Consider the following 12,732-nt stretch of genomic DNA (forward strand, 5'->3'; position numbering starts at 1 on the left):
CGAAATCATCGTGCAGTTTCCTGTCTTTTCAGTCTTGTGTGAGGATTCCAGGTTAGTCGTTTGTCCAGATGCAGTCGAAGGTAGCGGATCTGTTCAACAGGGGTAAGGGCAACATTATTGAAGTATACTGTAGGGCAGTCAGTAGGTTTACGACGGAGGGTAAAGGTAATTTGATGGGATTTGTTGGAATTTATTTTAATCCTCCTATTACGACACCATTCTTCGAGGGCAGTGATATGGGATTGAAGAGTTTTGGATGCAATTAAAGGGTTATTATTAGCAGCGAGCACACATGTGTCATCGGCATACGTGGTGAGGATAGTGTTAGGATTGATTGGGATGTCTGCTGTATAGATTGTGTAGAAAATGGGACCGAGGATACAACCCTGAGGAACACCGGCGGACTAAAAGAAGAGGGATGAATAGGAATCATTGTGGTTTACTTTAAATAATCTGTCAGTGAGAAAAGAACGAATAATGAGAAAGTATGTAGGAGGTAGGAATTTACGGAGTTTGTAAACCAGTCCAGGGTGCCGGACTCGATCAAAAGCCTGTTCTACATCGAAGAAGACTCCCGCGCAGTACATTCCGCGCTCTAAAGAAGACGAGACAACGTCCACCACACGATGACATTGCTGGATAGTGGAATGAGAGGTTCGGAATCCAAATTGGTGATCTGGTATTATATGATTGGAATCAAGGATGGGGTATAAGCGTTTCAAAATGAGTTGTATAGGTAATAGAGAAATAGGACGGTAGGAGGATGGGTATTCTGCTGGCTTATGGGGTTTGGGTATCATTTTGACTATAGATAATTTCTATGGGTCAGGGAAGTATGTGGAAACATCTATACATCTCATAGTTCCTCAGAAATAGATTTCCCACAATAAATTCACTAACTTCTAATTTTTCATTAAATAAGTCATGAAATGTTGCTTTTTAAAAAACTCTATCTAGGGAAATATTTAACATAAGCAGCTCTTCTTGGGCTTATATTTTAGCAAATTTTATCTTCTTTAAATTATGTACTCTTAGGTTGTCTAGTGTCATAAGTAGTTATAATGAATATGAAGCTCCGAGTGACAATTGAATTTTTTTAAATTTTAAACAGCCGCCATTTTTTATCCCCCTAAACCATGGTTGGCACAGTTATCAATTTTAACTAGTAAGTATATATGATTTTCATTAATATAATCAGAAATAGGGGTGAAATAATTGTTTTTTTGTTTTTTTTGACCCGACTCTTTGACAAGGTCTGGGGAATATTATCCCTTAATTAGCTTTCATCAGTTAGTTTTAATTTACACCCTCAGCATGAGGTGACCGGACGTAAAGTAGTTGCCTGAGCTGCGAATTGCGTTGGTCTCTTCCAGATAGGTCCTTCCCGGTACTGTAACAGGATGAGGCAGTGAGGAGGTGCATTGAGGATCAGCCGCTGATAAGGCCAGCATTCTCATCAGTATTAATCATTTGATATCAGATTTGAAAGAGAGCTCTCATTCACAGCTAAAAAATACATAATTCTTGCACACTATGAAACCCATCACATCTTTTTTTATATTTTTTCTATCAGATCCGACGACACGTCGCATTGTTAGATTTAGAGATATATAAAGATTATTTGAATACAATTGATAGTTTAATATAAATTAATATATTTCATTATTTAGGCTTTGGATTAATGATTTAATTAATAACTTATTATATCTGTTTTGTTTATAGCGATATATAATAAAAATATAAGGTAAAAAATAATATCAACATGACGCAACCAATCTACAGGAATCTTGGAGTGGTTTAGGGCTCTATAATCTTTACCAAAGGGCACAAACCGAACTAACTCTTTTAGGGCTCATATTTTAGCAAATTTGCTCATCTTTAAATGACGTTCTCTTAGGTTTTTTTATGTTGCTCCTACTTTTTAAGATATAGAGCTCTGAATGAAAAATAAAATTTTTGTATCGCTTTCAAAGAGCCGCCATTTTTTATTCCCCCTACCTATACTTGGCAGACTCATCAATTTTGACTAGTAATTATACCTAGTTTTCATTAAAGTAATCAAAAATTGGGGTGAGATAACTCCCTTTTTTCTCCTCTTGGGCTCTTGTACCATTTGTTTTGCAGGCAAAGCCAAATTAATGACCAAACAAGCTTTCTGTTTACTATAAACACAAGATCGTTAATGTTCGATATCTCATTGCAAGTAAGCGTCAGAAGGAAGTAGTGTTGAGGTCGCCCTCATACAAGTCAGTCTAACTTTTGAATGATCACTTTCATAAAGACTGAAGCCCTGGCTGCTGCAGGACATTCTGTTATAAATTCTATATTTATTAATTCATTATTCATACTAGCTCTATTTTACTTATTATTTTTTTTTCTACTCTCGTCCCTTTTTCAAATTAAATTGTTTCTTTTTACCATTAGAGGTCAATTGTTTGTTTTGTTATACAAATATCATTATTTTTTGTCATTAATTTTACTTTTCTCTTTTATTAAGAAGCATTATTCTTATCTATATACTTTATCTTTTTTTTCTTTTAATTAACATTGTATATAGTTAGGGGTGTCTTTTGTACGAAACTATACCTCCCATAATCAACTGTTAATATATATAGTATATAATGTAGCGGTTATATCAACCATGTAAGCCTCATCAAGCCGGTCTGGTATAAACAAAAAAAAAAGACTCATTCCGACTGACCATTAAAGTGTTCCTTAAAAAATCAATTGCAAGCCATACATATGCATATATACATAGATTTTTTAAGACGTTTAATCTGTTCTTGTGGTAAAATACTGAAAACAACTAGACGATTCTATTTTACCACCACCAAGGCCCTGTTTCATAATGAAAGTTAATAGTATTAGTTCATAGTACAAGTGTAGAAACTAGTGTGGTAATAATACTAATACTCATTTTTCTTATGATAAGGATGACTATTAGTGATATTACAGGAATTAAAAAATACTAAAGTACAAGTTACTATTGTGCAAGTCTGTGGAATTGAATTGAGATAAATCTACAAGATTAATAGTATTAGTTTGTACTTTATTATGAAACAGGGCCCAGAACTGATTAAACGTGTTGAAAAATCTACTTTTTTTTTTTTTTTTATTTAAATCCTCTTCCAAAGAGAATCCGGGGCTTGACAGACAAAACATTAGGATCGAATCAGTTCCTTTAAAAGACGAAACTGCAAAAAACATCCTCAATGAGAAACGTACCTTTAAAAACTCAAAACTTGGTCCTTTAAAGGATCGGCCATTCAGAAAGATTTAACAAGCAAAGGAGAAGAATGTCACCATGTCTCGAAGCTCAGGTAGCTGCTCCAGGATCCACAAAGGTCCTCCCAAGTGCGCTGGTACCGGCAAGGTAAGAAGGACAAACACCTCCTGTGCGAAACTCCCGGGAGGGTATTCCCACGCAATTCTTTTCAAGAGACCTGCCCATGTGATGGTAGGGAAAACTGGAGGAAAACATTCCTATCAAATTAGGGAGTTATAATTCTGGAGGATAACCTTGTTGCATGGTTTCCTGCGCTGATTACTTCGTTATCGGGCAAATTGCATTCGGTGGCGAGAGTGCAAAAAATCAATTATAACAAAATTTATAAGTTTTTTCCAAAACGAGTCAAAACTCTTTTTCCTGTAGTCCACTGAGCCTGAAGATTCTTTGAACGATATATTTTAACGAAATGGTAATAAACTGCGAAATACGATCGATTGCCTCAATAATGAGCAGTTTATCACTGATAATGATAGAAACTGAATAGACTATGATGAAGTAATTCAATATTTCTCTAATCAAAAACCAAGAAAATCATATTTTTTAAATATTAAAAGGATGATAGTTCGGTTGTGGTCAAAGAAAAATTCAGCCAACACTTAAACGATGTAAATATAAATGAACAAAGTAAATGAAAAATTATAAAGATGTACAGTGAAACGAAAAATTAAATAAGAAAAGGTTTTAGATAATTAAGGAAAACGGAAATGACAACAGATAAAAAAATAGAAGAAATAAAAAATACTGTTGTTTTTATTATCTGTTGTTATTTGCGTTTTCATTAATTGTCTCAAATATTTTATTATTCTTATTTAATTTTACATTTCTCAGTACATCTTTTTGATTTTTGATTTATTTTGTTCATTTATATTTTTATACCATTTAAGTTTTTGAGTTTTTTTTAGCCCTGATGAAGCCATGAAACGTTGGTTCATAATAAATAATTTTAGGACTGTTTGAACGCACCATTATCACCATTTTATTATTACATAGGATCAATCATCGATCTGCCAATATTTTATAAATATTTTTATTAATTTTCCTATATTCGACAAGGTTAAATGATTTTAACCAGTGTGTTGTTAATGACCCAGAGTTTCTAGAAAATACAAAAATACATCTTGAACTGCTCAGGGCACTCCAGTTTTTTTTACAGAAATTATTTCCGTAATACAGCCATCTTTCTTCCAAGCAAATTATTATCATTTTACGTGATTGATAACAAATTAAATTTTTCCGTAGCACTATGAACATGTACGCTATACATATTTATTTTATTTTTTTACCAATTACACATTTCTGTTTAACAATTTTTGATGTTTAGGTAACTCAACCTAAGTCAGTTGTACTCACCTTTTTTGCACTAATTTTGGTGAAAATTTTTAATTCATTTTTATTTTTCTGTTGCTATAAAAACTCAAATTTTAGGGTTCTTGAGATAGGAATAAAGAATATTAATTTTTTATGCCAAGAATACAGTTTAACAAATTATAACAAAGCTGCAATTCAATTAGGAAAAATCAAGCGGTCTCGGCATACATGAAATAGTAACATTGTTGGATGTTACTATTTCATTTTTTATCCTCACCTTATTCATAAGACCTACCTGATATTAAAGATTATTCAAATGTACATTAAGACACCAAGTTGAATCACTCCCAAACAATCCTAACGCTATCATTACAACTTACGCTGATGACGCATGTGTGTTCGCAGTCAATAATAACCCTTTGATTTCATCCCAAACTCTCCAATTCCATATTCCAACCCTCGAAGAATGGTGCCGTAATTGGAGGATCAAAATAAATCCCATCAAATCACTTTTAGCCTACGTCGTGAGCCTACTGATTGCCCTACAGTATCCTTTAATAATGTTGCCCCTACCCCTGTCGAACAGGTCCACTACCTTGGACTACATCTGGACAAACGACTAACCTGGAATCACAAAAAAATGAAAATAAAGGAAACTGCACGTCGATTTCGACTATTACAGCACTTACTAGACAAACAGTCTAAACTTCCAATTCATTACAAAAGACTGATCTACATGACAATTATGTCTATCTAAACATACGGAGTTGATCTTTGGGTCACCACAAATCCTTCGAATTTCTCTCGTATCCAATCCTTACAATCCAAAATCCTTTATCTCAAATAAAATCATCCATAAAGACCTTAATGTTCCATTTGTAACTGATCTAACCCGAACCAGATATCAATCCTTCCATTATAAACTCCCTAACCATCAAAACCCTCTTGTTTCTAACCTTGCCTTTTCTTCTATTCCTGACAATCCTCCGAGGCGCCTGAAAAGAAGATGGCTTCGAGACCTTCGAGTGTAAAAATATGATTAGAGTGCTATCAATAGGTAGTTTCTCTACATGCCTTTATTTCTCCATTTAATGGATTTTTCTAAATTTAATTAAATAGACTCTAAACTTTCAATTGTTTGGATATTGATATTCTTATACAATTTTTATTCAATGTATAATACATCAGTTTCTTAACAAATGTAAGTAATCAATTCTATTTAATTAATTTTAGATACGATATTTGATTAATTTAGATTTTTATTTTTATTGTTTGCGAAACTAGTTGGTTATTTAAAACTGTTCTCCAGTAAAGTAAGGGACAAAAAAGAGAGATGTTTTTAGGACTGGGCAGTTATGATCCTTTCACACTATATCGAAAATTCGACCAAATTACAATAATTTAGTACTAGTAGTGGAAAGTAATAACCAAATAACAGAGTAAACAAACAGTTGAAGAAACACTCAATAACACTGACCAAATAAGTTTTTTTTTTAAAATTATTTAATCATTTTATATTCCCAGAGTATCCACAAAAGCTCTAAAACAGCAACGAGGAAATCAAACCCTTGCATTAGTACTTCCTCCTAACTGCTAATATATTAAAAGCCTAAAAGGGCGAGTTACTTCTATTTAAGGCATTGCAGACCCTGTTGTACAATTTCATCTGCATAATTGATAGATAAGGTACCCAACTAAGGCTTTATACGGTTGTGGTAGGTCCAAATTGAGTGGTTCTCTTCGGTGTGAACCGGTGACATTGCCTGTCCAGCCAGGTTTTTTTTTTTTTTTTTTGCACAAGTCAAGTCCAGTTTGCACTTCCATATTTGTGTTGTCACTACTACACGTCTCTAGGGAAAGCTTTATGTTTTATATCTTAAGAGTTTTTTAAAGTTTACCTCCTCGTTTCCGGACATAGGCAAGTTTTATATTCATGTATATATAAAAAAATAAAATTGTCCTTAGAATCAAAAATTTTACTTTTAAATCATCATTCAAAAGTCAGACTGACCTGTAACACGAAGACCATTACTCTATCACTGCGACATATCGAACAGCAAGGATCTTGTGCATTACTTTCCGATTCATAATAGACATGAAGTCTGTTGGGGCATAATTTTGATATTTGTTTATAAGAATAAACTGAAATGCACGGTATGTACCATGCACTCGTAGCTTCCCATTCACGTTCGCATTACCACCTCCACTTCAAATTTTGATATCTGATTTCAAAATTTTTTCGGTAATCAATCAGTATTTAAGGATCAATTTGGACGACAATTTTTTGTTCATTTTCATTCCCACTGACCAGCCTCATAAAGTGGAAACCCTTTATTGGGTAAAAATCTGGCGCCCGAGCATGTATCTTACCAAATCATCTCCTTGCATAAACGTTGGTCTAGTAACAATACTTCTTACAGTACTTCTGCACCCCTGGCCCTTCATGTTTCTTAGCGGTACAGATTTGATTTTTTAATTCTTTTTATTAACTTAAACGCTCATAATGGAGTGATACAGGCATGTAGAGAAACTACTCATTGGTAGCACTCTAATAATATTTCAACATTAGAAGGTCTCGAGGCCTTCTTCTTCTTTTGAGGCGCCTCGGAGGATTGTCAGGAATGGAAGAGGAAGCAAGGGTAGAGGCTAGTAAGGAGCATTAAAGATTTTGGATTTTAAGGATAAGATATGAGAGAAATTCGAAGGTTTTGTGGAGTCCCAAAGTTGGATATTCTCAAATGTAAACGATATTTTGTATTTATGTCTTTATAAACTGCTTAATGTTTATATATATACATATATATACTCTATATATATTTTGTAATTAATTGTTTTAAAATTTAGCTTACTTAATTTCTTTCTGTATTTTTTTAAATTTTGAAAATAATTTACGATTGTAATTAGTCGGAGGCAACACTGTTTGAATCCCCTAAAACAAATAAATTAAATTTTAAAAAATATATATACCAACATGAGTTAGATGTTTTCATGGGTTGTGTCGGTTGTTACCTAAATGGTTCTGTATCAATTTATTCAAGTTTCATCCTCTATTTTCGCTTACGATAGCCCAATTATGTTTTCCTTGGCATGTGAATATTTGTAAAATATAGCTTGTATATTTCATTCTCAATTTACAAATTATTTACCTTAAGCAGAGGCTCCTGACGAAGAATCACCGATTTCAATTAAACTTTTATTTTGAGATACTAGGTTGAAAAATAACAGCCACGTGTTCAAGGGTTCTTGCTAATGTATGAGGAAAAAAACATATTTAAAAAATAAAAAAAAATATTTGTATTGAAGAAACCCTAAAATACGAATTTTTATAAAATCCAAAAATATTTTAAATGGCACAAATTGCAACGATCTGTATTATTTCCATGGTGTAATCATCATAGGAATATAATTATATGGAATAGTTATGTATCATACGTATCAGCCAAACAAATATATTTTGTTTGATCCGGTCAGGTAAAATACATTATTTTATGAAAATTCTTATTTAATTGTTTAAATAAATTAAATTGTATCCTATTCAAGTCTCAAAACACTCTTTATTTCTTTGAAAATCTAACGTTTCAGACAATTCGGCCATCCTCAACAACAATCTTAAATTCAAATTTACACTTATTAGAGTGCAAATCCAATGGGTATTTTCTCTACACGCCTATATCACTCTATTATAAACTAAAATCAAATTTACTGGATGTATTTTTATGAATGTTCAGTTGTAAATAGCAATAAATAAATAAAAATTTGCATTCACATCAATAAGTTAAACAAATTTTAAAGGCTATTCTGCCCAGGTCTCAATTGCCCTATTTTGTCACTCTTCATATTAATATTATGGCTTCTAATTACAAATCAATTTAGCCTTTTTATCACACAATATTTTTTTTTGCAAATAATATTGTGTGATAAGAAACTGATAATAGTGTTGTGTTAAGTTATACCCGAGCAGAATAGCCCTTTTTGTGGTAAGAAATAAAGTGTGTTTTGTAACTTAAATGGGATACAATTTAATTTATTAAAACAATAATAACTAGGGATAGGATTTTTATGTGCTAAAAAATCCGAAATATGTACATAAATATGTGCTAATAAATTGTCAAATATTTAAAAAAATATGTAAATAATATGTATTTATAAATTTTGTATTAGTCAACAATATAAATTACTAATTAGTAATTTTATAACTTAAAAAAATTACATAAATGTGTATTTATTATATATTATATGTGTAATATTTTAAAGAAATTATGTTAAAATATGTACAAAAAAATGTACTTAGAGAAAACATAGCTGTTCAATAACAAGACATTAAATAGTAATTGTAATTAAACTAATTGATTAATAATTACTCAGAATGAATTATGAATAAATTATAAATGGAAATAAATAATAATCCTTTTAAAAAGAAAAAGAATAAAAACTTCAGAAAAATATTTAAAACTTTGAAAGAAATCAATTAATTATTCAACAGGGTCAGTTACAAAATTATTGCAGATTAAATGCATTTTTAAATTTACAAATAAAAATCTTCGTCGGTTTGACCGCAGAATGGACTTGTACCGGCTAAAAGATCTTTCAACATTTACTGATGTTATAGGGGCATACTTAAATGAAGCTATTTCCATTGCATCTAGTTCGGTATTCTGCATCACCAGGGTGGCTGTGTGATCATTTGTTATAATAAGGAAGACCCTTGCTCTTTTCAACTGATTCTGAGAAATTCTCGATGTAATTCTGTGTGAAAATTTATTGTTGCCACTGCTTTTAATTTGTGTTCAAAGATGAAGATATAGTATTTGTACGCACTATTTATGATAAATGATAAATTTCACTTTTAAGTTTCCTGCGTTCTCTTTTATTTTACGTTGTTGCTGCGTGTAAAATGTATTTACAATTAAACAAATAATTTAGGGGAATATGTGATTCAGGACAAAATACCTAAAAATATGTTAAAAATAACAAATATTTCAGAAAATATGTGATTTACAACAAAATATGTAAAAAAGGCCAAATATTTAAAAATATGTGAAATAAAAATGGCTTCTTTTGGCCAGAAATGTCTTGAAACATCTATAGTTAGTAAGGAATCGCAGATGTCATGGTCAGGTAAATACATGTGAAAACATAAAAATCCTTGAAACACTACAAAATATACATTTATGTATGTACATATATATAATTATACATATATAATTACACACATACAAATACCGTATTATGTGGGGAGAAAGGATGGCATATTTGGCAGCTGCCAAATTTTTTTAAAGGAAGGAATACTTCCTAGTAAATTATGTAAGTCTAAATTGGAATCAACAAAGATTTTTTTTCCAACTTATTATTATCAATCAATCGGGACAGGATAATTACACACAGAACTCGGAGCCTGAAGGACGAAGCGCCACCTATGACTCTTTGTTAGGGAAGATCCTTGAAGACGCAGGAGGCAGATGTGGAGGAGCAGCTGCTGTGTCGCGTGGCCTCACATCTGCCCCTGCCACAGCTGCCTCCATCTCACCTGTATCTAGAAGGTTCTGTATCGATAGGAAGGGCTCTTCATCGATATCAACTGCTTCCCAGATGGCCCTTCTTCCTGTCCTTAAGTTAACTGTTCTATTAATGTCCCAAGGAGGAAACGATATCCGAACTCATTCAATTTAACGATCGATAAATATTAAATCGAAACTTCATAAAGTGAAGGCGAATCATAATTTTCTGATACGAACAGTTTTAAGTTTTGTTTTAATTCAATAATAAGAGGTTCTCGAAAAAATGTTTGTTGTTTCATTGATAATATTGGTCCAATAAAGATCTAAAAAGACAAAACATGGAGCTCTAGAATGGTCAGGAATAGCCTTCAAGATATAATAAAAAGTAAACAAATTTTTCATGGAACCTGCCAATATTCCTGGTTTACAAAAATATGATTGAAACGTTCAACATGCCGTATATTTTATAATAATTGTCCGATTTAAATTATTGTTTTCTTTGATTCGTTGGGAATTTAATCATCAACCCAAAAACGTCTGCAGCCTAATAAAAAAAGAAAAAATTGATCTACGCCCAAAAATGTTTAATTTTGTTCATAACTTTTGTTCTGCTGGAGAAATCAGGAATTTCAGTACCTTTAAACCTTTCCTTGGCCACGCGAAACATTTTGGAAAGAAAATCTTGTAAATTGGTCCAGTAATTAAAAACTTTATTGTAGACTATGATTTGAACCATGCCTTTTTATGTATGTAGACAATCATTGATAACATGAAAACTATAACCAAAAAAAAAAAGAAATGAATGGAATAGTGTTTTATACTAATGAGGTAATAAGTAATAGCAAAATTGAATTTCTAAATCTCTCTCCCACTATTGGAGGGGAAGAATCCAGGGTATATTCCTGAAGGAATCTCTCCTACCACACTCTAAGACATCCCAATAATCCTACAATTTTACTTTATTATACTTTCATTTACACCAACTGTTCTCTTATTTTAAGAAATAAATATGTTATATGATGTTTAACAAATTGTAGAAAACTGGGAAGAATTCAAAATTCATCTATTAGAATAATTAATAATTAATCCCTTTAAAAAAAAAAAATCCAAAGTTTGCAGCTTCCTTCAATAAAACTTGTTTTAACTCAAACTGCTACATATTTCAGTAAAACAATATTTTCTGAAAATCCATTTATATAATATAAAGTAGCAGATACAACAAATCCATCTTAAATGCTGTGTTCATAAAAGAACAAAACGTGTTTTGCTAAGCTAATATTGTTAATGCTTATATTTTGTCTTTTAATTTTATGATTGCTATTGTGTTTTCATCACTAAGCATTTAATATTTTGGAAGATTCTTAAATTTAATACAATTTTTATTATGCGTCATTTAATATTAATTGATTGAAAGAATGGATTAATAAGAAGAGTAAATTTTGTTTTTATTTATAATCTTATATTTATTTAGATCAGTTTACATTACATAAAATAATAAATTAAGCTTTTTTAAAATGAATATTTTATTCTTTCATTTCTTAGGACTGTCATGGCGTGGAAGGCAGATCCTCCCCACAGAAAGATTCCACACAGAACTACAAACTTCTCAAGGCAAAACAGAATGAAACTCATACCGTTATTAAAGTCTCAAGACCATGGGACACATGTGACAGAAAAGGGGATGTTGTTTTAGTGGTAAGTAAATTTTTTTTCGTTTAACATTCCTTATAATATTATTGTTTTTTGGCAAGTGTTTATTATTTTTCCTTAACTTACCTTAATGAAACTGAATTTTTAAGTATATTTTACAATTTAAGTTTAGAGCTATCAAGACTTTTCATAATAAAGTCTAGATAGCTCTAAACTTGAACAGCCCTGGTGAAACTCTACAAAGTGGGCTGCAATAAGTGTAGTTGCTAACTGCTTTTTGTTCTCTTTTGACCGCACCCTTGACCGTTTTCTTCATAATTTGAAATTATATAGTCAATTATTTATATATATATAATATTTTACAATTACATTTTCACAAACTGAAAGTGGTTTTTATAACTGAAAGAGCAGCATTTTTATCAAGATACCAGTGCTTGTTAGATATTTGTAGTTGATTTTATTTTTTTTTTTTAATTATAGACCTTAACCATATTAATTACAAAATATGTGCAATTAGTTACCTAAATATAAAATTATTTCAAAGACAACTAATTTTAAATTTGGTATTTAGAGACAAAATGAAATTCTGATTATTTGAATTTCTGCCAAAAAAAAAAAAAAATTGGAGAAAAGAATCTTCAGAGAAATGTAAACATGTTTTTTTTTTTAAATTTCATTCATTTACAAATAAATAGTTAATTTTGTAGTAAAAGGTTAACAGGTTGAAAAATTTGGGACTTCTATAATTTTTAAGTTAAAACATTTATTAAATTAAAGTATACTGACACAATTGCTGCAGAAAAATTCTCAGGAATATTAGGAACATAAATTAACTGCACTGGACTGCACTCAGAGCTCTTTTATTTTATCCTATGTCTGACTGCACCATATCAGCTAAGCCTTCTCGCAGTTTTTTTTTTTTTTTTTTAATGTTTCTTTAATCAGATAAATATCACTCGATGTCCTTTAAAGAGTTTAAATATAATT

General features: G+C 31.1%; 1 protein-coding gene across 1 annotated transcript in view; it reads left to right on the forward strand.

Annotated features, from left to right (window-relative positions):
- LOC106687605 (MOXD1 homolog 1) overlaps positions 1-12,732 on the forward strand; it is a 65,887-nt gene that overhangs the window by 41,457 nt on the left and 11,698 nt on the right. Inside the window, exon 2 of the mRNA XM_014431592.2 lies at positions 11,638-11,790. Coding sequence (XP_014287078.1) covers positions 11,638-11,790 — 153 coding nt within the window. The remainder of the gene's footprint in view (positions 1-11,637; positions 11,791-12,732) is intronic.

The sequence above is a fragment of the Halyomorpha halys genome, unplaced genomic scaffold, assembly GCF_000696795.3.
Source record: "Halyomorpha halys isolate HHAL.00 unplaced genomic scaffold, Hhal_1.1 Scaffold39.1, whole genome shotgun sequence".
Classification (NCBI taxonomy): Eukaryota; Metazoa; Arthropoda; class Insecta; order Hemiptera; family Pentatomidae; genus Halyomorpha; species Halyomorpha halys.